The 26,757-nt window shown below is 42.3% G+C and overlaps 2 protein-coding genes across 7 annotated transcripts in view; both read left to right on the top strand.

Annotated features, from left to right (window-relative positions):
- Window positions 1-1,641: 1,641 nt before the first annotated feature.
- LOC139556019 (cholesterol 24-hydroxylase-like) lies at window positions 1,642-16,781 on the top strand. Of its 5 annotated transcripts, none has more exons than XR_011671056.1 (16): window positions 1,642-1,945; window positions 2,385-2,508; window positions 2,871-2,948; window positions 3,063-3,144; window positions 3,351-3,424; window positions 3,637-3,723; window positions 3,838-3,976; window positions 4,255-4,368; window positions 4,932-5,094; window positions 8,857-8,922; window positions 9,047-9,119; window positions 9,722-9,842; window positions 10,479-10,589; window positions 14,013-14,112; window positions 14,926-15,014; window positions 15,652-15,683. XR_011671056.1 is itself a non-coding variant. In XM_071369482.1 (16 exons), the coding sequence occupies exons 1-16, from the start codon at window positions 1,909-1,911 to the stop codon at window positions 16,046-16,048; spliced, it is 1,545 nt and encodes a 514-aa protein (XP_071225583.1). In that variant the 5' UTR covers window positions 1,642-1,908; the 3' UTR covers window positions 16,049-16,781. The 5 variants fall into 5 exon arrangements, 4 of the variants coding, with proteins under 4 accessions (XP_071225583.1, XP_071225582.1, XP_071225585.1 ...); XM_071369482.1 differs by lacking the exon at window positions 14,013-14,112 and adding an exon at window positions 15,893-16,781 and having other exon boundaries at window positions 9,758-9,842; window positions 15,652-15,718; XM_071369481.1 differs by lacking the exon at window positions 14,013-14,112 and adding an exon at window positions 15,893-16,781 and having other exon boundaries at window positions 15,652-15,718.
- A 1,521-nt stretch (window positions 16,782-18,302) lies between these two features.
- The window catches only part of LOC139556022 (coiled-coil domain-containing protein 85C-A-like), a 107,528-nt gene continuing 99,073 nt past the window's right edge, over window positions 18,303-26,757 (top strand). For both annotated transcript variants that reach the window (XM_071369489.1, XM_071369488.1), the window contains exon 1: window positions 18,303-19,640. In XM_071369489.1, the coding sequence (XP_071225590.1) occupies window positions 18,911-19,640 (730 nt within the window). In that variant the 5' untranslated portion in view covers window positions 18,303-18,910. The remainder of the gene's footprint in view (window positions 19,641-26,757) is intronic.

Raw genomic sequence — 26,757 nt, 5'->3', positions numbered from 1 at the left:
TCAGGACAGGTTATAGCCAAGACTTAATTGATATTTAGTTTTGTCTCATTTATTGATATGGATATAGCCTCTTTGTGATGGGGTTGTGTAACGCAAATGGCTATAACGAGCCTACATACAGAGTGGAATTCACTAATACAACAGTCTAAAAGGCCTAATATAAGGCCAACAGTCCGTGCTCCCAAATATTGGACAAAGTGTGTGATTCATTAGTTTACATGATCACCACAGTATCCCTACACGGCTATAAAAATATATTATGAAATGATATGGTCATTAAATAACACAACAGCATGGCATATGGAAACAGGATGCACCTGAGCTCAGTTATATGTAAATAAGGTATTTCTGGGGTTTTTTACATTAAAAAACTGTTTTCGTTTCATCATTATGGGGTATTGTGTATAGATAGATGAGGAAAACATTTAATTTAATACATTTTAGAATAAGGCTGTAACGTAACAAAATGTGACCAACCGGCTCAAATTAAATTGTGTTTTTTACATTGGATAAAAGTAGACTCAGAGCTACAAAATCGTTCACACCCTCTTAAGATTTAGCCCCACCCATCTCTTTAAGGGTTGTTCTGGGCATTCTGTACTAACAACAGCAGTTAAGCACCCAAGCGAACTTGATAGCTACTTCCAGACACAAATGAGACAACAGCTCAATGAACATAACTCGCCCCAGCAGAGCTGGTTAAACTGTTATGTTATCCAGAACGTTGGTGACTGCAAGTGTGCTGTCAGATTATCCGTTCGTAAATTCAGAGCGTTTAGCTCTCGGAGCGTTCAGAGCGCACACCGTACACCAAACGTTCTGACCTCATAACAGCACTCAAGCTAACTGGCTAACTACTTCCTGACACAAATGAGAGAACACACCAGAGCATTGGTGCCTGTAACTGTGCTGCTGGCAACAATTGAATTACGCTTTTTGCCGACGTTTACTGACACCGGCCATATTGAACGTGTGTTGAGTGTTCATAAATTCAACAGTTACTCTGTGCTCTGGCACACTCAGACGAGAGTAATCCCAACTCATGATGTTACTACCCTGCATGAATCTGCAGGTAGCTAACAACCAGGTTCAATGTTAGCTAGCTAACATTAGGCTACAGCTAGCCAAGCAAATGGCTCTGAGATACAAATAATACGATCATACATGTAACGTTATCTAGCGAGCCAGCCAGTTAACGTTAGCTAGCTAGCTAACAGTACACTTTAACTTGAAATGAAACCACTTTCTGTCAAAATTAGAAACGTGTAATATCTGAAAATGTAGCTAGCTAGACTATCTTACCCGTGCACATCATTCATGGATGGACACATCTCCTGTCAGATGCCATGGTTACCCTTAGTTTGAAGATGGAATATGGAGACAGGTGTTTTCTCCAACTCTTTAGCTATCATGCTTGATTATCACTAATTTCAAAACATGGTACTCCAGAAAGTGGAGAGCAACACGTAAGCAGTTTTATTACACAATAGATGTATAGATGTAAAAAAGCTGCGTTAGACAGGATTACCTAGACATGCTGACCAGCTCAAATAGACAGAAGTGAGCTATTTGGCAGACCAATCCAAACTCATCTCTCGGCATGTCCAGCCCACTCATTATCTCAGCCTATCATGGCTTGCGGGAAGCTTGTCAACTTTTTCTGTGGCTAAACCAACTAGGCTCGTAATTTAACAATTTTATTCGTATTTACAGATGGCATACAAGTTTGTTTGTAAGGCACATGAAAGTTCACATATTCAAGAAGGCATTTCTGCCCCAAAACGCATTTTGATTAAAAGTTTACGTTCAAACGGCTCTCCTGTTAAGTAGTGACCTGCGACATATGCCTAGTTTCCTGAAACGGGTCACAAATGTGGAAAAAGGGAAGGGGTCTGAATACTTTCCCGAATGCACTGTATTTATAAGATCTATTACCGAGTGAAGGGTAAGTAAGAATGTAACGTGTAAATGTTAATTCATAGTCGGAACATAGGGTTTTGAACGTTAAAACAGATATGTAAACGTATACATTTCATGTTTCATGCATGGCTTTTCTTACAATCCTAACAATTTACATATGGATTTTCTTACATTCCTAACGATATGTATATTCAACCTTTTGGCAGCTATCTTGCTCCATACAAGTGGGGTTCCAGAAAATGCGGAACCGCAGCCACTCCAAAACTAATGAATAATTAACGATCTGCTTAACGTGGACATATTTTATGCAGAGTAAACCATCTCGCTTCACATATGCCTCTCTACTACTAGTACTACGGGTGACCAAATTCCGTAAAAAAAAAAAACGACCACATAACTGGTTTGCAGGGTCACCGCGAGCTATCTAGTCTTTGGTAATATGGCACTTTTCTCTTTCTTTGCAGGTTGGATCGGTTATTTGCTTATTTGCCTGCTTGGATTGATTTTAATCGGATTTCTCTGTTTTTGTCTTTACATAAAATATATTCATCTGAAATATGATCACATACCGGGACCACCAAGGGATAGGTGAGTCAGTATGATGTAACTTTAATATTTATTTTAAAATGCTGTACCTAAAAGTTATTTTCAACTATATCGAGTGACAACGCATCGGATTTGTTGATAAGGAACTAGGTGAAAGTTAACCTCAACAGTCAGGGTCGCTGTTTCACCTGCATTTTCATTTTCACTAGGTGAAGGTATCACTCATGTCATAAAGTACTTATTTAATTTTATTTATAAAAAATAAAAATAAAATACAATTTTTGGGGGGTGGATGAGTTTATTATTGCGGAAAGAATGTTGCTTCCATCAATGTAATTGTCTGCATCATTTCCAATCCCCCTTATTTTTCATTTATGGATTAATTCGTCTCTTGTTCTCCCCAGTTTTTTATTTGGACATTTACCAACCATTCAGAGGGAGATGAGCAATGATCGAGTTATCCACGACAAATTCCTGGAATGGTGAGTTGAATGCTATTGAGCAGCAGTCGACATACATGCACGCACGCACACACATACACATGATCAGGTGTTGTTTTTCCCATTGACAATAAAGATCTATTCTATCTTTGACAGGGCTGAGACATATGGACCGGTGTACCGTATCAACGGTATGCATGTTGTGATGTTGTGTGTGACCTGTCCTGATACCACCAAGGTAAACCTGTGAGATTACTATAATTATAATCTCTGATGGACTGACTACGTAAACACCTGACCAAATTAAGCAAGATTTTAGTTCTGGGTTAACCAAGATTAGTGTAATCATACATTTTACCATGTTAATTTCTGAACTTAAAGTGCTGTAAAATAACCCATTACCCCAATTCCCCTTCAATCTGACACTTTGCTTTGTCTCCACAGGAAGTCCTGATGTCACCTAAGTACCCCAAAGCCCCACTGTTCTACAAGCGTCTCTTCAACCTGTTTGGACAGAGGTGAGTCCTCTGTATAATTAATGTTATCTAAATATACTTCCTACTACTACTTATTGTGTCAATGTTTTGGTTGGTACAAACTCTCAACACAATCCCTTCTAATGCTGGTTATCGCATGTGTAGCCTACAGAGCATATAGACATTCAACCGGGACAACTTGGTCAGTTAATTCAGTCTTAGGGTAAATACTCTGTTGTCCTTCTTCTTCATAGGTTTTTGGGAAGTGGCCTGGTCACAGCACAGAATCATGATGAGTGGTACAAACAGCGAAGAATAATGGACCCTGCCTTTAGCAGTCTGTAAGTCACTTATCCATTTCACATGGTGTAATAATCAATTGATCAATCGACTCATTGATCACTCCATCCAGCCACCCATCTGTTCATCCATCCATCATTGCTGTGTATTGTTAGGTACCTGCGGGGTCAGATGGGTGCGTTCAACGAGAGGGCAGAGAAGCTGATGGATAAACTGGCAGACATGGCTGACACCAACACAGCTGCCAACATGCAACACATGTTCAACTGTGTGACACTGGATGTCATCACTAAGGTAACGGTCACTTCCTGTTCCCCTCAGATCACCACACTGCCTTTATGCTTTATTCTTTATTTTATAAAGCTACATTTGTTTGTATATCTGACAGTAAAATTGTCATAACAGGCAGTTTTTTGCTTATGACAACTGATAACACACTCATTACCTAAGCTATATACAATTTAGTCTCACCAAGCCAATGTGCTAGCTATAATTATCATAACTAGAACCAGGAGTTTTACCTTATCATGTTGTAAGATGTTGTCAATCCTCTGTTTTTATATCATCTGTAGGTGGCGTTTGGAGTGGAGCTGGATCTGTTGAAGGAGAGGGACTCTCCGTTCCCCAACGCTATAGAGATGTGTCTGAAGGGAGCGATCCACTATCTCAGAGACTTCACCTTCCAGGTAAATAATGACATCAAGTATGTTAGTGATGCTTCTCCAGAACGATGGCTTATTGAATTTATCTATTTGAAATCCTACAGTTTCATCAGATACAGTCCTATTTTATAGGAAACAAATACAGTGAAAACATTGACACTCATGAACAGTTTGTTCTAGTCTCTTGTTGTCATCCTTCCATGTAGGAAGCCTGTAAGATGTGGCTAAATGCACCATAATGCGTTTTACAGCGTCACAGTCCCTAGATGGGATTTAAATAAATGGTCGGATGTCATATCTCTAAAGATGTAGGATTTTATTTTGAGCCCGTTTGCTACAGCAGGAAAATAATCCTGCAGCAACAGAAATGTGAATTATTATGTGGATTATAATTAATGGACATTTTTTGTTTTTGTAGGGGTTGATACATTTTACATCAGGGCATATCAAGTCTGACATTTTTAAGTGGAAATTACAAACTTTACAAGCCTCTTTAAACATTCAATACACACATTTGCATTTCCTGCTGTGCAGGAAAATTCACATAATTTAAAAGGAGTAATCAAATTAAGATCCTACATATGTAGTTCTACCCAAAGAACAAGAAGTTCATCAACGAGGTGAAGAAGTCTTGTCAGCTGCTGCGTTTGACAGGCAGACAGTGGATCAACGAGAGGAAAATGGCCATCCAAAACGGAGCAGACGTTCCAAAAGACATCCTCACACAGATCCTCAAGACGGCTGGCAAAGGCATGTTGTAGTAGCCTGATCCTAGATCTGTACAGATCTGGGACCAGGCTAACATTGGAGACCTTTTACCTGTGACTCTGCATGTGACTTGCTAAAACAGTGATGTTATTGATGAGGTTCAGTAGCACCAGGTTAATGCAGGGACTTACTGGGGCTTAAGGCCCTGGGCCCAGGCCCATGGGGGGCCCAAGAGGCAGCAAAATAAAAAATTAATTATATTTTCAACAAAAAATATATACACTATATATTATTTAGACCCCTTGACTTTTTCCACATTTTGTTACGTTACAGTCTTATTCTAAAATTGATTACATCGTTTTTTCCCCTCATCATTCTACACACAATACCCCATAATGATGAAGCATAAACAGGTTTTTAGAAATGTTTGCTAATTTAAAAAATTTAAATAATCACATTTACATAAGTATTCAGACCCTTTACTCAGTACTTTGTTGAAGCACCTTTGGCAGCAATTACAGCATCAAGTCTTCTTGGGTATGATGCTACAAGCTTGGCACATCTGTATTTGGGGAGTTTCTCCCATTCTTCTCTGCAGATCCTCTCCAGCTCTGTCAGGTTAGATGGGGAGCGTCATTCCACAGCTATTTTCAGGTCTCTCCAGAGATGTTAGATCGGGTTCAAGTCTGGACTCTGGCTGGGCCACTCAAGGACATTCAGAGACTTGTCCCGAAGTCACTCCTGCGTTGTCTTGGCTGTGTGCTTAGGGTCGTTATCCTGTTGGAAGGTGAACCTTCGCTCCAGTCTGAGGTCCTGAGCACTCTGTATCAGGTTTTCATCAAGGATATCTCTGTACTTTGCTCCGTTCATCTTTGCCTCGATCCTGACTAGTCTCCCAGTCCCTGCCGCTGAAAAACATGCTGCCACCACCATGCTTCACCATAGGGATGGTGCCAGGTTTCCTCCAGACGTGACGCTAGACATTCAGGCCAAATAGTCCAGTCTTGGTTTCATCTGACCAGGGAATCTTGTTTCTCATGGTCTGAGAGTCTTTAGGTGGCTTTTGGAAAACTCCAAGCGGGCTGTCATGTGCCTTTTACTGAGGAGTGGCTTCGTTCTGGCCACTCTACCTTAAAGGCCTTATTGGTGGAGTGCTGCAGAGATGACTGTCCTTCTGGAAGGTTCTCCCATCTCCACAGATGAAAAAAAATATATATATATTTCACCTTTATTTAACCAGGTAGGACAGTTGAGAACAAGTTCTCATTTACAACTGCGACCTGGCCAAGATAAAGCAAAGCAGTGCGACAAAAAACAACACAGAGTTACACATGGAATTAACAAAAGTACAGTCAATAACAATAGAAAAATATATATACAGCGATCGGTTGAAGAGCACGCATTTAGTTTTGCTTGCATTTAAGAGCAGTTGGAGGCCACGAAAGGAGTGTTGTATGGCATTGACGCTCGTTTGGAGGATTGTTAACACAGTGGCCAAAGAAGGGCCAGATGTATACAGAATGGTGTCATCTGCGTAGAGGTGGATCAAAGAATCAGAGAACGGGTTAAACAGACTAGTAATAGGGGTTGCAACAATGGAGGCATTTCATTTTAGAAAGAGAGGGTCCAGATTGTCTAGCCCAGTTGATTTGTACGGGTCCAGGTTTTGCAGCTCTTTCAGAACATCTGCTATCTGGATTTGGGTGAAGGAGATGCTGGGGAGTCTTGGGCAAGTAGCTGCGGGGGGTGCTGAGCTGTTGGCCGGGGTTGGGGTAGCCAGTGCTTATTGAAATTCTCAATTATCGTAGATTTATTGGTGGTGACAGTGTTTCCTAGCCTCAGTGCACTGGGCAGCTGGGAGGAGGTGCTCTTATTCTCCATGGACTTTACAGTGTCCCAGAACTTTTGGGAGTTAGAGCTGCAGGATGCAAATTTCTGTTTGAAAAAGCTAGCCTTTGCTTTCCTAACTGACTGTGTATTGGTTCCTGACTTCCCTGAATAGTTGCATATCGTGGGGACTATTCGATGCTAGTGCAGTACGCCACAGGGTGTTTTTGTGTTGGTCAAGGTTAGTCAAGTCTGGAGTGAACCAAGGACTATATCTCTTCTTAGTTCAATTTTTTTGAAAGGGGCATGCTTATTTAAGATGGTGAGGAAATTACTTTTAAAGAACAACCAGGCACCCTCTACTGACGGGATGAGGTCAATATCCTTCCAGGATAGCTGGGCCAGGTTGATTAGAAAGGCCTGTTCGCAGAAGTGTTTTAGGGAGCGTTTGACAGTAGTGAGGGGTGGTCGTTTGACCACGGACCCATAATGGATGCAGGCAATGAGGCAGGGATCGCTGAGATCCTGATTGAAAACATCAGATGTATATTTGGAGGGCAAGTTGGTCAGGATATAACTAGGAGGGTGTCCATGTTTACGGATTTAGTGTTGTACCTGGTGGGTTCCTTGATAATTTGTGTGAGATTAAGGGCATCTAGCTTAGATTGTAGGACGGCCGGCGTGTTAAGCATATCCCAATTTAGGTCACCTAGCAGAACGAACTCTGAAGATAAATGGGGGGCAATCAATTCACATATGGTGTCCAGGGCACAGCTGGGAGCTGAGGGGGGTCTATAACAGGTGGCAACAGTGAGAGACTTATTTCTGGAGAGATACATTTTTTAAATTAGAAGCTTGAACTGTTTGGGCATAGACCTGGAAAGTATGACAGAACTTGGCAGGCTATCTCTGCAGTAGATTGCAACTCCTCCCCCTTTGGCAGTTCTATCTCAACGGAAAATGTCTGTAGTTGGGTATGGAAATCTCAGAATTTTTGGTGGCCTTCCTAAGCCAGGATTCAAGACACGGAAAGGACATCGGGGTTGGCGGAGTGTGCTAAAGCAGTGAGTAAAATAAGGCTTCTGATGATAACATGCATGAAACCAAGGCTTTTACGGTTACAGAAGTCAAAAAATGAGAGCGCCTGAGGACACACAGGGCCTGGGTTAACCTCCACATCACCCGAGGAACAGAGGAGGAGTAGGATGAGGGTATGGCTAAAGACTATCAAAACTGGTCGTCTAGTGCGTTGGGACAGAGAATAAAAGGAGCAGATTTCTGGGCGTGGTAGAATACATTCAGGGCATAATGTACAGACGGGTATGGTGGGGTGCGGGTACAGTGGAAGTAAACCCAGGCATTGAGTGACGAGAGAGGTTGCATCTCTGGAGGCACTAGTTATGCTAGGTGAGGTCGCCGCATGTGTGGGAGGTGGAACAAAAGAGGTATCTGCGGCATGTTGAGTGGGGCTAGGGGCTCCGTAGTAAAATAAAACAATGATAACTACCCTAAACAACAGTATACAAGGCATTTTGACATCAGAGAGAGACATAAAGCGAGGCATTAAGCAATCACAGGTGTTGATTGGGAGAGCTAGCTAAGACAACAACGGGTAAGACAACAGCTAATCAGCTAAGACAACAACAACAGGTAAAATGGCGATGAATGGGCAGAGAGGGTCAGTTAACTACACACAGGGCCTGAGTTCGAGGCTGGGGCTGACAGATAAACAAAATGGAGTACCGTGATTAATTGGATTAACTGCCTTGATTGGATAACTGATTAATACAAAGAAAATGAAATAAGCTGCAAGCCTAAGCCCATACATAAGGCAAAAACAAGAAATTGCCAAAATAAAGGAAACACCAACGTATTGTCTTAAAAGTGTGTTTGGCACGGTGCCTATGAGTTCTTAATCGGGCCCTGAGTAGCACTATTGTCTCAATGCTGTAAACTGATATATTTCCATCATTTCAGAGGAAAACATAGCAAACGATGATGAGGAGCTTATGCTGGACAACTTTGTGACGTTCTTCATTGCTGGTACGTCTACCTGAAATAAGCGCTATTCTTTCTTTTATTCCATCTTACTAATATAGTTTTTCCCGCACAATTGAAGTTTGAAGAAACAAAAGTGACAGTGTTTTTGTTGTTTTAATCTTGACAGGGCAAGAGACAACAGCCAATCAACTAGCTTTTGCCGTCATGGAACTGGGAAGGCTGCCAGAGATATTGACGAAGTAGGTGTCACGCCCACGCCCTGTCTATTTCACCTGTCCTTGTGATTGTCTCCACCCCCTCCAGGTGTCGCTTATTTTCCCCAGTGTATTTATCCCTGTGTTTCCTGTCTCTCCGTGCTAGTTCGTACTATCAAGGCGAGACCAAAATGCAGACACAGGAGGCAGATGGTTGGAGTCTTACAAATGGTAATTAATCCAAAGGGGTAGGCAAGAGAATGGTTGTGGACAGGCAAAAAGGTCAAAACCAGATCAGAGTCCAGGAGGTACAGAGTGGCAGACAGGCTCGTGGTCAAGGCAGGCAGAATGATGAGGCAGGCGGGTACAAAGTCCAGAAACAGGCAAGGGTCAAAACCGGGAGGACTAGAAAAAGGAAAATGCAAAAAGCAGGAGAACAGGAAAACCGCTGGTTGACTTGGAAACATACAAGACGAACTGGCACAGAGAGACACGAAACGCAGGGATAAATACACTGGGGAAAATAAGCGACACCTGGAGGGGGTGGAGACAATCACAAGGACAGGTGAAACAGATCAGGGCGTGACAGTAGGACTTGTTTTCATAATTTATATTTTGGTTATTGATCATTTCTGTAATAAAAACAGGTTGGTTGAGTTTGTGAGTGTCTCTGCCCTCTCCAGGGTGAGGCAGGAAGTGGATGACGTCCTCGGGATGAAACAGGAAATCAACTTCGACGACCTGGGGGAAATGACCTACCTGTGTCAGGTAAATTATCTACCTGTCCCATGTCAATTTTGTGTTGTCTTGTCATTACTAATTATGTAGTATACTATTTCATACTGTACAAAAAAGCAATTCTGCAAAGTTGCTTAGGAGCTAGAAGCAGAGCTGCCATTTCTGTCGGTGCCATCTCAACTATACTTGTACTATATTAACTGCAGTTAACTGTGTGACCAACTGGATGTTAACCCGGTTCGTTTGAATGCTACAAGACTGTTTTAGCCGGCTGAACTAAAGCCTATTACATCCCACTGGGCAACAACTGGTTCAGTCGACATTGTTTCCACGTCATTTCAACTAAAAAACATCTATGCGATGACGCTGAATCAACGTGGAAAACCGATTGGATTTGCAAAAAGACATAAGGCCATTTCGTCTTTTTGCACCCAACTTTTAACTCAAATCCAATGACATGGTGAAATGTTTTGTTGATTTCACGTTTAATTCATGTTTACAACTAAATCAAATATAAATCGAAACTAGACGTTGAATTGACGTCTGTGCCCAGTGGAATGTACCTCAGGGAGCTAACGCAAGTGTTCAAGTCTCGGGTCAGGTAACTCTTCACATCGTTAATTAATCAGCATGTTGTGTTTGATTCATATCATCTCCCCACGTCAGGTTTTGAAGGAGACTCTAAGGTTGTACCCTACAGCACCAGGCACTTCTCGCTTCATCCCCAACGACATCGTCATCAACGGCATCCCCATCCCAGCAGGAGTCTCATGCTTCGTGAGTAGTCACCTCAAAAACAATGTGGATGAGTGTTGTTGTATGATAATATCTCTAAGTTTAGTTGTGGTGTTAACATGTGATACGCTGTGGTACCTCAATGTGGTAAAGGAATGAAGTAGCCTTGTCACGCCCTGACCTTAGAGATCCTTTTTATGTCTCTTTTTGGTTTGGTCAGGGTGTGATTTGGGGTGGGCATTCTATGTTTTGTTTTTCTATTTCTTTGTGTTTGGCCGGGTGTGGTTCTCAATCGGAGGCAACTGTCTGTCGTTGTCTCTGATTGAGAACAATACTTAGGTAGCTCTTTTTTCCACCTGTCTTTGTGGGAAGTTGACTTTGTTTGATGGCACTTAGCCTTAAGCTTCACGGTTTGTTTTTGTAGTGTTTATTGTTTTGTTCGGCGTAATTTTTTAAAAGAAAAGAAAATGTACGCTCACCACGCTGCACCTTGGTCCTCATCTTTCAACAGCCGTGACAAGCCTGGTCTAAGCCAGTATGGCTCATACCTCAATGTAGTAAATTAAGTAGCCTTGTCAAAGCCAGTATGGCTCATACCTCAATGTAGTAAAGGAATGAAGTATCCTTGTCAAAGCCAGTATGGCTCATACCTCAATGTAGTAAAGGAATGAAGTATCCTTGTCAAAGCCAGTATGGCTCATACCTCAATGTAGCATAGGAATGAAGTGTCCTTGTCAAAGCCAGTATGGCTCATACATCAATGTAGTAAAGGAATGAAGTAGCCTTGTCAAAGCCAGTATGGCTCATACCTCAATGTAGTAAAGGAATGAAGTAGCCTTGTCTAAGCCAGTATGGCTCATACCTCAATGTAGTAAAGGAATGAAGTAGCCTTGTCTAAGCCAGTATGGCTCATACCTCAATGTAGTAAAGGAATGAAGTAGCCTTCTCTAAGCCAGTATGGCTCCCATTTATTTAATGGATAGATTTAGAACTTTTCTATCATTGACTTTTCTTCTGTTACACTGTAAACATAAAATGTCTCAAAACACCCTGATTGTGTAATGGAACTATGACAGGTAGAGCACCTAATCTGAGATCTGTGTGTTTTGAATGTGAACCCAATGTAAATGTTTTAATACACAGAATGTGTTTTAAAACAGAATTGTAGGAACTCTGAAACAACCAAAGTGGTTTTTCAACTTGAATATTGGTGTGAAACACTTTTTGTGGTTTCATGTGAAAGGCAGCATCAAAACTCAAAAACTGTGTTTCTCATACAATCAATGGTTTAGTAATACAAATGGTTTATAGCCTAAATATTGATTGATGATAAGGGCCTATGGATAATTTTTTGGGGTGGCATTCCACCTCTTTTCTTTTAATGCTTTACTTAGACAGGTTAGAAACAGGAGGGGCAGTAACATGGCACATTTTGCGCTCCAGAGTGGAGTGCTTGAGGCGTCACTACAGACCCGGGTTTGATCCCGGGCTGTGTCGCAGCCAGCCGTGACCGGGAGACCCATGAGGCGGCGCATAATTGGCCCAGCGTCGTCAGGGGAGGGTTTCGCCGGCCGGTATGTCCTTGTCCCATCGCGCTCTAGCGACTACTGTGGCGGGCCGGGCGCCTGCAAGCTGACACGGTCGCCAGTTGGACGGTGTTTCCTCAGACACATTGGTGCGGCTGGCTTCCGGGTTAAGCAAGCAGTGTGGCTTGGCAGGGTCGTGTTTCGGAGGACTGATGGGTCTCGATCTTCGCCTCTCCCGAGTCTGTACAGGAGTTGCAGCGATGGGACAAGGCTGTAACTACCAATTGGGGAGAAAAAGGGGTAAAAAGTTAATAATAAATAAAAATACATGGTACATTTAGTTGAAATTTTAACCACTCGGCCACACTGTAAAAATTATTCTGGGCTGAACTGAAATTGAAACTAAAAAACTGCCAACATATATTTAATAAAAATGAATATAAGTAATGCAGAGCCTGTAATCTAGAGGTAACACACCTGGTTAAGACAGGTCACTCCTTCCCCACTGTAGACCAGGGTTCAATTCCCCACCCCAACCCTTCAATCTGTTTCTCCCAATTGTCTGTATCCCCTCTGTAATTTCAGAACCGTCTCAATAAAGTAAAAATACCCCCAAGTTTTTTCAAGGATTTGTTCATTTCATTTCACCAATGTAAATCCAATTTAATGAACAATTAATATACCTGGACTATTAACATTGATCCCCCCTTTGTTTTTACACTGCTCCTTGCTGTTTACTATCTATGCATAATCACTTAGAAATGACCTTGACTAACCTGTACCCCCGCACATTGACTCAGTAGCCCTACCTTAACCCCTGTATATAGCCCTTCTTACATCAACTGATATCTCAAAGTGCTGTACAGAAACCCAGCCTAAAACAGCAAGCAATGCAGGTGTAGAAGCACGGTGGCTAGGAAAAACTCCCTAGAAAGGCCAGAACCTAGGAAGAAACCTAGAGGAACCAGGCTATGAGGGGTGGCCAGTCCTCTTCTGGCTGTGCTGGGTGGAGATTATAACAGAACATGGCCAAGATGTTCAAATGTTCATAAATGACCAACATGGTCAAATAATAATAATCACAGTAGTTGTCGAGGGTGCAGCAAGTCGGCACCTCAGGAGTAAATGTCAGTTGGCTTTTCATAGTGTGTTACTTTTAGATTGATTTGATTCATTTTACTTTAATTAGTAAATAACTCTATTTCTTAACTGCATTGTTGGTTAAGGGCTTGTAAGTAAGCATTTCACGGTAAGGACTACACCTGTTGTAACGCTCGTCGTTAGGTGGAAGAGAGGAAGACCAAAGCGCAGCGTGGTACATTTCCATATTTATTGGAAACACTTAACAACACGAACAAAACAATAAACAGAAAATTAAACTAACGACGCTACAGACTTGAACATGTGAACATACAGACAACGAAGAACGCAATGAACAGGAACAATCACCCACAAACAAACAGTGAGAACAGCCTACCTAAATATGGTTCCCAATCAGAGGAAACGTAAAACACCTGCCCCTGATTGAGAACCATATCAGGCTAGTTGACAACCCTAAACCAAACATAGAAACACATAACATAGAATGCACACCCAGCTCACGTCCTGACCAACTAAACAAGACTGAACAAAGGAAATAAGGTCAGGAACGTGACACCTGTTGTATTCGGCGCATGTGACAAATTTGATTTAATGTTACTCAAAATGTAATTATCTTTTATGAGGATAACCAAAGTGAGAGACAATATATTGATTGAACCCATTGGAAGTCTTTGGCTTTGATCACCTTTCATTTATCTTGAAGCGTGACTGTTTTTAGAGGATTGTGGGTAATTCAACATTTTTAGACTATGATTCTTTCACACAATGTTGTTTACATGTTTAAAGAAAGAAGACTGTATTTCTATATTGGTATTAAGCAGTTTGTTGTGCCGTGCAGTGTAATGGATCATGATGAACGGATATCGAAACCAACCAGACAATTTGACGTTCAGTGAGGACAGCACCCATTCCCACATTCATGAGTTTCAGAGGAAGAGGTAACTGCAGAGTCCTCGGTGCTTGCAGTTCAACCTCCAGTTACTGCTCGTGGTTTGAACACTGTGCTTGACAATGCATGCCAAAATGGTATACAGTATCATGGTAAATGATCAAATACATAACACAATGTTAAACATTAAGACACCAGATAAAGGGATCTAGTTCTGCACTAGACAGAACTCGAAACACCAAAATAGTGTTAGTGCTCCCAGTCCCTGGCAAGGTGTTGCACAATATTTGATTTAGTGCTGTTACAACACACCATGTCATGTTTCAAAACATCTCAGGATGATTTGTTTAAATACTCCAGCAAAGATATGGTTTTGTCTCCTTCAAGTTGGTGGTAGCTCAGTTGCCACTAGTTTAGGTGTTACAATTCCCTTCATTTTAACAGTGTAGTCAACACCTCAGCACTCATTTTATTTACTAAACTGTCTTAAATCTTTTGTTTGTGTTACGTCCGTCGTTGAATGAGTGAGACCAAAGCGCAGCGTGGAAAGTGTTCATGATAATTTAATAATGAAACACCGTCAAAACAACAAAACAATATAAACGAACGTAAAGTTCTGCAGGGCTCTCGGCTACTGTGCAAAAACAACTTCCCACAAACTAGGGTGGGAAAAACAGGCTGCCTAAGTATGATTCCCAATCAGAGACAACGATAGACAGCTGCCTCTGATGGGGAACCATACCCGGCCAACAAAGAAATAGAAAACTAGAATGCCCACCCAAATCACACCCTGACCTAACCAAATAGAGAAATAAAAAGGCTCTCTAAGGTGACAGTTTGCCCCTATCTTGTCTGTTTACAGTTCAATTCGTATGTCTGTGGAAGGTTGGATAAGTTCTTTGAGGACCCGCTGAAGTTTGACCCAGAGAGGTTCCATCCAGACGCTGCCAAGTAAGTCACAAGATTAGTTTTTATTGTTTCTTTACAACATTTGAATTGATTAAGGCAGAACTGAACTCGAGAATCAACTTCTCTCGTTGAAAACGGCATATGTGACATCGATATTAGCCAGAAACATTTCTTCCAGTACCAAAATTGACTAAAAAGTGCAAGTAGGTTAATTTAAGTCCGTATCGTCCAAAAATAAGTTTTGTGAGATTTGTGTACAAGAGTTCATCATTACTTACATGTGTGTTGGGTTTTGATTTCAACATTTCCCACTAACACGAGATAAACAGCTGCGGTGATTGTGCTCCATCCAATGGTACGGCACAACACACAGACAGTGAGACAGACCTGCCCAGCAGCACAGCGGACCGGATTTTGTTTACATAAGACAACAAGTTATGCATTTTATACTGCACCAAACACCTTAGCTAGATGTAAAATTGCGCGACTAAAACCTTGTCGACAAAAATGCCCTAATTAATAACAGCTTTCTTGAGTTATCTTAGATTCATTCTGACTATTTTGAGGATACACCCCCCTAATTTCTCTTAATGAGCAACAGAAAAACACATTTGGAATCTGTGCATTCAGTCACTCTTTAAGAGCTACCAGACATGTTGTGTTTGTTTCTGTCCTGAAGACCCTATTACTGCTACTACCCTTTCTCCCTGGGACCACGCTCATGTCTGGGACAGAGCTTCGCACAGGTGAGCAGACTGTCCATATGAAATACATTGAAACAACTTTATTTGGGAGTATTCTCTGCGGATCCTATTATCCATTCTAGTTAGATTACTCCTGGACTTCTGCCTCCAATATAGACTTCTTTATAGTTGAGCACACCAGATTTGTCATCCTTTAAAGAGATCTGTTGTTCACAGATGGAGGCCAAGGTAGTGATGGCCAAGCTGCTCCAGAGGTTTGACGTCAGCCTGCTGCCTGGCCAGTCCTTTGACATCCTGGACACTGGGTCTTTGAGACCAAAGAGTGGAGTGGTGTGTAACATCAGACACAGAGGACAGACACCCGCAGCCTGACCTGACTGGGGCCTGAACATGACTAGCACTTCTCTATAACTTACTTGTCTTATTCCTTACACCTCCTAGTGGAGCAAATTACCTCTTTCTTTCAATGAAGCACCTTATTCAAATATCTAGCTATTTTTAATAAATCGATTTTGAACAATTGTTTATTTTTTGTATCAATGGTGAAATAATATAATCAAGCAATAAGGCCCGACGGGGTGTGGTATATGGCTAATATACCACGGCTAAGGGCCGTTCTTATGCACAACGTAACACGGAGTGCCTGGATACAGCCCTTAGCTGTGGTATATTGGCCATATACCACAAATCCCCGAGGTGCCTTATTGTTATTATAAACTGGTTACCAACGTAATTAGAGCAGTGAAGATAAATGTTTTGTCGGACCCGTGGTATATGGTCTGATATACCACAGCTTTCAGCCAATCAGCATAAGGGCTTGAACCACCCAGTTTATAATATCTTAAATATAACGGTTCTATGTGTTGAAGAGAGTTACTAGGACAGACTTGACATAGGAGTGTTTGTTATTGTACTGATTCCTTGTTGCTTAATACACCCTTATCATGTTGTTACTATGCAGTATACCATTTATCACATCATATAAAGGTTACTATGCAGTATACCATTTATCACATAATATAAAGAGCTTTATAAAGTATATTAACTTTGATGAACTTCCTAACCAACATTACCACAGTGCCTCTGTTGGGGTGAATTTACTGTATTTTAATAAAATAATTGACCAAACATCACTGAGCTCCTGAAGGTTAGAATACTTTTATCCACAAGGTGTCGCTGTGAACCTGCAGACAAACCAAGAACATTCATTCTCATGTTTTGTATCTTTCTTGTTTACATGCATTTTTATATTTATTTAACCTTTATTTAACTAGGCAAGTCAGTTCAAAACAAATTCTTACTTTCAATGATGACCTAGGAACAGTGGGTTAACTGCCTTGTTTAGGGGCAGAATGACAGATTTTTACCTTGTCAGATCAGGGATTCGATCTTGCAACCTTTCGGTTACTGGTACAACGCTCTAACCACTAGGCTACCTGCAGCCCCATATGACCTCATTTTAGACACCTGTTGACTGAATAGCAAGTGGAAGGGCTCTACTTAGATTTTTATGATGGGTGACATTGTGAAAAGTCAATCTCAAGTGTGATATTTATTTTTCTCTGTAGCCTCAGCTTTGATGTTTCTTTATTAATTAGTCCAAAGTTTGGAAATGGTGTATCCATTGTTGGAATTGGGTCAACATGCCAGTGCAAGGATGTGTAGACTAAAGCTAACATTTGCGAATAGCAATTAAGAGGGCTATACCATTCAGTTGACTAAAAGCAAGAGAGTGCTTCATTGTGTTACTTTAATAACATGTTTATAGGCAACCAACAATGCAGTTTTAAGAAAATACCAAAGAAAAGTAAGAGATAAGAATAACAAATAATTAAAGAGCAGCGGTAAATAACAATAGCGGGCCAATGTGGGTGGGCAACGGTGTCGAGGTAATTGGGGTAATATGTACATGTAGGTAGAGTTATTAAAGTGACTATGCATAGATAATAGATCATGCAAGTAGTCTGGGTAGCCATTTGATTACCTGTTCAGGAGTCTTATGGCTTGGGGGTAGAAGTTGTTTAGAAGCCTCTTGGACCTAGACTTGGCGCTCCGGTACCACTTGCGGTGCGGTAGCAGAGAGAACAGTCTATGACTACGGTTTCTGGTATCATCATGTTTATGACATGGTTATAGCAGATCATATAAAAATCATTGAAATAATCATGATGTAGTTTTCAGAATGAACCACTGACAATGTTGTTTTAGAAAAAAAATACAAAATAATAGCTAGTGGTCTATTTTCATAATTATTCTGTTGAATTTCTATTCCTGTCTCAAATCACCTGGAACTGACCATTTCAATTGCAGATTGCTGTTTTTAAAACAGACCCATTTTATTAATTCTATTGATAATTCATGTATTTTCACCTCTCATAACGTGTGAAGTTCCTTCCTGGCCCATTCATTGCATGGAGTTGGCACGCTCTCCATCTCGCTATCTGCCTGCGTCTTGATTGGCCGTCTTGACCGAGATTCTACTGTACCATTTCAAACCCGAGTCTGCACTACTCTACAGTCTGCGGAAGCGGGGGAGGACCGTGCAAATTCCCAACGAGCTCGGGGATTCAATCCGCTGCCAAGGCACTAACCAGTCACCACTTCGGGGAAAAAAGGCTTATCTTTGAAATAGGTCGAGCACTGTGTCTGTTGTAAAATTCGTTCGTTTCCGTTGTCTCGGAAAAGCAACATGCTGGTATAGTAAATATAGGGCTAATAGTTGTTTTTTTATTCCTTCCAAGCGAACATTTCTGTTGGATTTTTATCTGAATAATTATTTATTTTCGTGGATATTTTCGTTATTTTCTTCCACTGTGGAACGTGCGGAGCACGATGTGCACATGCGGTGGGATGCTCATGGGTCTCCTGACAGTTCTCAGATGAGTGATGGAGATTTGATCAGTAAACATTCGCATGTTTTGTTTTTGCACAATATATACACAATTTATGAACGAATGAAAAAATACCAAGAAGCACTGCAAAGATTCGACAGTGATATTTTTTTGAAAGAGTTGTGCGTGCAGTCTTCTGCATGGTTGCAATAGCCAACATCTCATTGCCATTTTAATTTGTTTAATTGAACTTTTCCATCCGAAGTGCCACTGTTTGCATCATTTCCTTGTCATGTATTCACATTTCAATACAATTCCGCAATTGAGACTCGGATAGTTTAGCCTAAATATCCAGCTTATTTCCGTACCGTTATTGGACCGAGGAGAGAGCACAGACGGAGACATGGCTAAAAACCCGTCCGAGGGACCCAATGAGCCAGATCTGAATCAGCTACCGGACGAAGAGCTGCTGCAATGGGGCAAGGAGCAGCTGGTCAACAGGCTAAGGAGAGTGGACAGCGAGAAGTTATACCTGATGATCGAGCACGGAAACATGATGAAAGACATTAACCGGAGGCTGCAAGTGCACCTGCACGAGATCCGCAACCTGAAGGAGATCAACCAGAAGCTCCAGGACGACAACAACGAGCTCCGCGAGCTCTGCTGCTTCCTGGACGACGACCGGCAGAAGGGCAAGAAGCTGTCCCGGGAGTGGCAGCGGTTTGGCCGGTACTCCGCGAACGCCATGTGGAAGGAGGTGGGCACCTACCAGCTAAAGCTCAAAGAGCTCGAGGCCAACCAGGAGACAGTGGTGCGCGAGAACACGGACCTGAAGGAGATCATCTTCATGCTGGATGAGGAGAGGAACGGAGCCGGTTCCCGGAGCTCCATAGACTCTCAGTCCAGCCTCACCAACCTGAACGGCGGGACAGGGATAGTTCGGGACTTCGGGGATGGCAGTAGTACCTCCAGCACGGGGAGCGCAGGTAGCCCCGACCACCACCACAGCCACAACCACATACACAAGCTGCCCGCAGAGAGGGAGGGCAAGCTGGGCAGCACCTTCCAGAGGAGGTCCATGGATGACCTGTCAGCGCCACACCATCACAGGAGCATCCCTAATGGACTCAATGGTAAGTTTGTACACCTGTAATACACCTGTAATATACACCTGCCATACACACCTGCCATACACTTGTCATGGCCTACATCGGTCCACACATCTGTATGCACCTGTACACACCTGTCCATAGGCCATCTCATCTCAATGGTCCATACCAGCCGGGCGTGAGCTGGGATGTTAAATGCATAGGAGAAGGGGGGATTGATCAGTATTGATATTTGTACTGCATTGTTGAGGGAGCTTGCAAGTAAGCATTTCGCTGCACTGAATACCTGCTGTAAACTAAGTACTTTTTAAATGTTGAATTAGACGTTCCACCAGCAGTAGGGACTAAAGAAGCAGAGCCATCACTATTTGACTCTGAGACAGACTGACCATTCAGACAGACAGACCTACTTCATAACACAGAGACGTTGGACAGTGATGCTGCCCAGGCCTGAGTCCCCCTCCCTCCTCCAGACGGATCCAGTCAAGGCAGCACTGGATCAACCTGCCATATGACAGTCTGACTGACTGTTTTTTTTCTCCCCGACAGACAGCCAGCACCATATGTGTTGGACTAAACTATTATTATTGTTGTGATTACCTCACTGTTGCTGTGTTTAAATCCTCTTCTCATCCTGAGATGAAGTCATGATTGGGATGCTTATTGTAACACAGGTAATGTGCGCACGCACACACGCACGCTCGCACACACACACACACACACACACACACACACACACACACACACACACACACACACACACACACACACACACACACACACACACACACACACACACACACACACACACACACACACACACACAATGGATGCCTAAGTAGCCTCTTCAGTGTCCTACCATCAGATTGATGTGTGGTGAATTAGGTCACTGAGTATCACGGCCCTGAAGGAAGAAGAGCAGACTATTTTAATCGCTTTTAGAAGGTCTCAGGCAAATTGATTTTGGATGAGTTCACTGATTATCACTGTTGTCTTTGGCTCTTGAGGAGCTCTCTCTCTCTCTCTGTCTCTCTCTCTCTCTCTCTCTCTCTCTCTCTCTCTCTCTCTCTCTCTCTCTCTCTCTCTCTCTCTCTCTCTCTCTCTCTCTCTCTCTCTCTCTCTCTCTCTCTCTCCCTCTCCCTCTCCCTCTCCCTCTCTCTCTCTCTCTCTCTCTCTCTCTCTCTCTCTCTCTCTCTCTCTCTCTCTCTCTCTCTCTCTCTCTCTCTCTCTCTCTCTCTCTCTCTCTCTCTCTCTCTCTCTCTCTCTCAATTCAATTCAATTCAATTCAAGGGGCTTTATTGGCATGGGAAACATGTGTTAACATTGCCAAAGCAAGTGAGGTAGATAATATACAAATGTGAAATAAACAATAAAAATTAACAGGAAACATTACACATACAGAAGTTTCAAAACAACAAAGACATTACAAATGTCATATTATACTCTCTCTCTCTCTCTCTCTCTTTCTCTTCAGCTGTTATAGTTTCACATTTTTTGTAATTAATTAAAATTTGGGGAAAGAAAGATTATCTTATGTCTGAGTATTTGTCACAGTGTAATAGGAAATGCAGCTCTGTCTCTACCTCTCCCCTGGAGCAGAGTGAGCACAACCTGTCCTCTCTGGGCAGCCAGGTTTGTCTGTGACGACCGGTTTCTATAGCCAGACTGTTCTCACTGAGTCTGTACCTAGTCAGTGTTTTCCTCAGTTTTCTATCAGTCACAGTGGTCAGATAATCTGCCACCATGTACTGTCTGTTTAGAGACAAATAGCATTGAAGTTTACTTAGATTTCTTGTGGTGTCTTTCCAATAGGTGATATATTTTTCTTTTTGCTTTGTGATGATTTGGTTGGGCCAGATTTTCTGAGTGCTGTCCTGAGGCTCTTTGTGGTTGGTTTGGTTAGTGAAGTGAGCTTCAAAACCAGCTGGCTGAGGGGACTGTTCTCTTGTTCCATCTCTTGACATTGTAGGGCTGTGTGATGAAATGTTTTGGGGTCCCTTGTTTTTAGATGGTTGTACAATTTGATGGCTCTTTTTTTCTATTCAAATATGGAGGGGGTATTGGCCCAATTCTGATCTACATGAGTTTTTCTTTGCACTTGCAATACAGTCTTGCAAAACTCTGTATGCAGTATTTCGATTGGATGTTTGTCTCTCTCTCTGTGCCTCTGTACTCGCTCTCTTCCTCTCTCTGCTAAGGGTCTCTCTCTCTGCTAAGGGTCTCTCTCTCTGCTAAGGGTCTCTCTCTCTGCTAAGGGTCTCCCTCTCTGCTAAGGGTCTCTGTCTCTGCTAAGGGTCTCTCTCTCTGCTAAGGGTCTCCCTCTCTGCTAAGGGTCTCTGGCTCTCTGCTAAGGGTCTCTGTCTCTCTGCTAAGGGTCTCTCTCTCTGCTAAGGGTCTCTGTCTCTCTGCTAAGGGTCTCTGTCTCTCTGCTAAGGGTCTCTCTCTCTGCTAAGGGTCTCTCTCTCTCTGCTAAGGGTCTCTGTCTCTCTGCTTAGGGGACATTTGAAATGCATCAAGCGGACTAGAAATCAATGCGCTGTTCTAAGACCTAAATACCCAGGCTTTAGCAGAGTGTTGGATGAAATACCATAATGAAATAGGATGCTAAGCCGAGTTTAATCTGCACATCACCACCATTACCCCACCCACGCTCACGTACGTACGCACTCACTCACTCACTCACTCACTCACTCACTCACTCACTCACTCACTCACTCACTCACTCACTCACTCACTCACTCACTCACAAACACACCACAATGATTTGTTCTTTAGGATAAATACAGTCTGTTTCTGGCTGTAGCATACAAACAGACAGGCCGCCTAAATCCAGCCTCTGATTCGTTTGTTTTAGGAACGCTACACGGGTGCACTTCCTCAAGGAAATATCCTTCTATGTTCGGATTCCACAGCTGGTGTCTTTTGAGATTCCAGGAATTCTAGAATCTTAAAACCCTGAAGGTAGATATACCGTATCCTAGCAGCATGTTAGCAAGCGGAGCTGTTTTTAATCTGCACACAAACACATTTTTTGGCCATGTTTGTGCATCATTGCGTAACAGCAATATTGTGTGTGCTTGTCTGCCTGTGGCGGAATGGGGCTGGGCAGGGCTCACCTCTCTAGCCTCTCTAAGCTGATGTTATGCTAAGTGATGTTCTTGCGAAGCCCCTGAACCAAACCGTCCGTCTATGCCCTGGGCTGACACTGTACTGTACAACCCTATGCTCATCACTGTCAGACAATCTGGATCTCCATAGCTTGTCTCCATGACTGGCATGGACTGTGTGTCAACACAAGACTCACTGTAGGGAATGATTACTCTATCTGTACATGCAAAAATATGTATATATATTTTCAATTAAATCTGACATCTTTTTTGATGGGGACATTCTCTCCACTATCCCAGCTCTCTCCTCACTCAGTCAGTGTCAGTCAGAGTCAGTCAGTCTGACTGACTCAGTCAACCAGTCAGTCAGTCAGAGCCAAGCTGATGGATGAGGAGAGGAGGGGATGTGTAGATCTGTTGTTTGAAGTCCAAGGGGAACAGTTGTTAGTTGCTGACTGGATGCTGAGTTCTGTAGCTTCAGTCAGGGCATCCAGATGCCAAGGAAGCCTTGGGGACTTTAGCAGACAAACATTAAAACCATTACCGAGGTGCTAAATGAGAGACCACTGTGCCAGAGTGGGAGGATGGGCAGATGGATGGAAGAAGGGGAGGAGTGGGAATTCTAGAGCTGGCATCCTCTTAAAGAATGAATCCAACCAACAACTACAGAATACTATTGTTCTGCCTGGTCTCCACTCAAAAAGATCCCCCACATAGCCCTCGCCACATTTCTGGCTCCTCTACCCCTTAATAAGAAAGAGGAGGGAGAGAGAGCAAGCAAGGGGCGCGAGACAGGCAAGCAAACAAAAGGCCTTCAAAGAGGCTTGGTAGTGGGGGGTTGGCTGGGAGGTGGTGGGGGGTTAGGCTAGGGAGAGGTGGCGGTATTGCTGGGGTGAAGTTGTGGGTAGGCTTGGTAGTAGTGGGGGGGGGGGGGGGGGTGTCAGTGTAATTGCATTTTTTAGTGAGTTTGAGTCTGGTGACACTCCCTCTCTCCTCTTGGGGATAACTAGCTCTATACACACACATCTAAAGTTGAGCTTTCTTAACCTGGAGAGATGGAGGTTAGCCTACAAGTATTGAAACACCAATGGATGCTTTACATGCAACTTCTTTTTCCAGACTTCTGTTTGCTGGGATGGGTTATTAAAGATCTTTGATGGAATGGGTTGTAAATGATGTGATGGGTTATTACAGATCTTTGATGGGATGGGTTATTAAAGATCTTTGATGGAATGGGTTATTAAAGGTCTTTGATGGAATGGGTTATTAAAGGTCTTTGCTGGGATGGGTTATTAAAGATCTTTGATGGAATGGGTTATTACAGATCTTTGATGGAATGGGTTATTAAAGATCTTTGATAGGATGGGTTGTAAATGATGGGATGGGTTATTAAAGATCTTTGCTGGGATGGGTTGTAAATGATGGGATGGGTTATTAAAGATCTTTGATGGGATGGGTTATTAAAGATCTTTGATGGGATGGGTTATTAAAGGTCTTTGATGGGATGGGTTATTAAAGGTCTTTGATGGGATGGGTTATTAAAGGTCTTTGATGGGATGGGTTATTAAAGATCTTTGATGGAATGGGTTATTACAGATCTTTGATGGAATGGGTTATTAAAGATCTTTGATAGGATGGGTTGTAAATGATGGGATGGGTTATTAAAGATCTTTGCTGGGATGGGTTATTAAAGATCTTTGCTGGGATGGGTTGTAAATGATGGGATGGGTTATTAAAGATCTTTGATGGGATGGGTTATTAAAGATCTTTGATGGGATGGGTTATTAAAGGTCTTTGATGGGATGGGTTATTAAAGGTCTTTGATGGGATGGGTTATTAAAGGTCTTTGATGGGATGGGTTATTAAAGGTCTTTGATGGGATGGGTTATTAAAGGTCTTTGATGGGATGGGTTATTAAAGGTCTTTGCTGGGATGGGTTATTACAGATCTTTGCTGGGATGGGTTATTACAGATCTTTGCTGGGATAGGTTATTGCAGATCTTTGATTGATTGAAGCCTGAACTAAAACTATGCCTGGAACTATACTGCCTGTACATTGCGTGTGCCTATGTATACAACCGTGCGTGACTTTTGTTTTATGTCCAGGAGTCAGTGCCTGCATTAGGCTAACCTTCCATCCATATAGGCTACATGCTGATTTCAGCGTGTGCTGGCTAGGTTCGGTGATGACACCGAGCATTGAGTGGAGCCTGAACAGAAACTATGTAGCCTTTATGGATGTTATATTGCGTGGCTCTGTGTGTATAGTACAGCAGTCACTTGTGTTCTGTTTCCAGGAGCCACTGTCTGCATTCACTTATATCATTGGTGGTCTGGAATCTGGAATGGGATTCCACCCAAGGCTCTGAAATATGATGCAGTTGAGTTGCACATGTACAGTAAGACTTGCAGTGCATTGTGGTGACTTGACTTTGTGTGTGTGTGCGTGTCTGTGTGCGTACGTGTGTGTGTGTGTGTGTCTACAGTTCTGTCCTGAGGTCTGGTTTGTATTTTTGTAAGGCTCCAGACCTGATGAGACCAATACATTTCTCTAAACCTGTCTGTCTCTGTGTCTTAGTGCTGCTGGGTTGAAATAGCACAGATATGCAAATACGGATGGTCCCTTCACAGGCCACGCCTCCTGACTAGGACTGGGCGAAATGGACAAAATATCATATCATGATATTTGTCACATATTTGATGGTATTTAACAGTATTTGATGTTTCTGAATAATACATGTTCTAAGTAGGCTTTCTGGGTGGTTCATGACCCTAGTGTAGTTCATGACCCTAGGGTGTCAACATAAATTATGAGTGATTTCAAAGGGACTTTCTTCATTTACACTGTTCAATCTGACTACGTGACTATGTGCGTATCACATTTAACAAACCAAACATTGAAATACCGCTATAGAAGGTAAAGTAAAAACTCCGGTCTGTGCATCAATACCGGTATATAGTAAAATAAGGTATACCGCCCAGCCCTATTCCTGACCCTACAAAGACCTCTCTCACTCTCTCTCTCTGTCTCTCTCTCTGTCTCTCACTCTCTCTCTCTCTTTCTCTCTCTCTCTCTCTCTCTCTCTCAATTCAATTCAATTTCATTTAATTTGCTTTATTGGCATGACGTAACAATGTACATATTGCCAAGCTCATGTTTACAATATGAAAATAATAAGAATCAAATCTCTCTCTCTCTCTCAATTCAATTTCAATTTAAGGGCCTTATTGGCATGGGAAACATATGTTAACATTGCCAAAGCAAGTTAAGTAGATAATAAACAAAAAGTGAAATAAAGAATAACAATTAACAGTAAACATTACACTCACAGAAGTTCCACAAGAATAAAGACATGTCAAATGTCATATTATGTCTATATACACTGTTGTAACGATGTGCAAATAGTTAAAGTACAAAAGGGAAAATACATTTATGTACATATCGGTTGTATTTACAATGGTGTTTGTTCTTCACTGGTTGACCTTTTCTTGTGGCAACAGGTCACAAATCTTGCTGCTGTGATGTCACAAATATGTGTCTCTAATATGGTCATACATTGGGCAGGAGGTTCAGGAAGTGCAAGCTCAGTTTACACCTCATTTTGTGGGCAGTGTTCACATAGCCTGTCTTCTCTTGAGAGCCAGGTCTGCCTACATGGGCCTTTCTCAATAGCACGGCTATGCTCACTGAGTCTGTACGTAGTCAAAGCTTTCCTTAAGTTTGGGTCAGTCACAGTGGTCATGTATTCTGCCACTGTGTAGTCTCTGTTTAGAGCCAAATAGCATTTTAGTTTGCTCAGTTTTTTTGAGAATTCTTTTCATTGTGTCAAGTAATTATCTTTTTGTTTTCTCATGATTTGGTTGGCTCTAATTGTGTTGCTGTCCTGGGGCTCTTCTCCAGGTTCATCTCTCTGTAGGTGATGGCTTTGTTATGGAAGGTTTGGGAATCTTCCTTTTAGGTGGTTGTAGAATTTAACAGATATTTTCTGGATTTGGATGATTAGCGGGTATCGGCCTAATTCTGCTCTGCATGC

This window comes from Salvelinus alpinus, chromosome 27, assembly GCF_045679555.1.
Source record: "Salvelinus alpinus chromosome 27, SLU_Salpinus.1, whole genome shotgun sequence".
NCBI lineage: Eukaryota > Metazoa > Chordata > Actinopteri > Salmoniformes > Salmonidae > Salvelinus > Salvelinus alpinus.
This window is presented reverse-complemented; position numbering and strand designations above follow the sequence as displayed.

Bases quoted from the DNA above. Each gene is read 5' to 3' on its own strand.
- LOC139556019 (XM_071369481.1), top strand. From the start codon at position 1,909: ATGCACTGTATTTATAAGATCTATTACCGAGTGAAGG. The intron at 2,949-3,062 runs GTGAGTTGAATG...TATCTTTGACAG, and splicing joins CACGACAAATTCCTGGAATG to GGCTGAGACATATGGACCGG. The intron at 3,145-3,350 runs GTAAACCTGTGA...TTGTCTCCACAG, and splicing joins CCTGTCCTGATACCACCAAG to GAAGTCCTGATGTCACCTAA.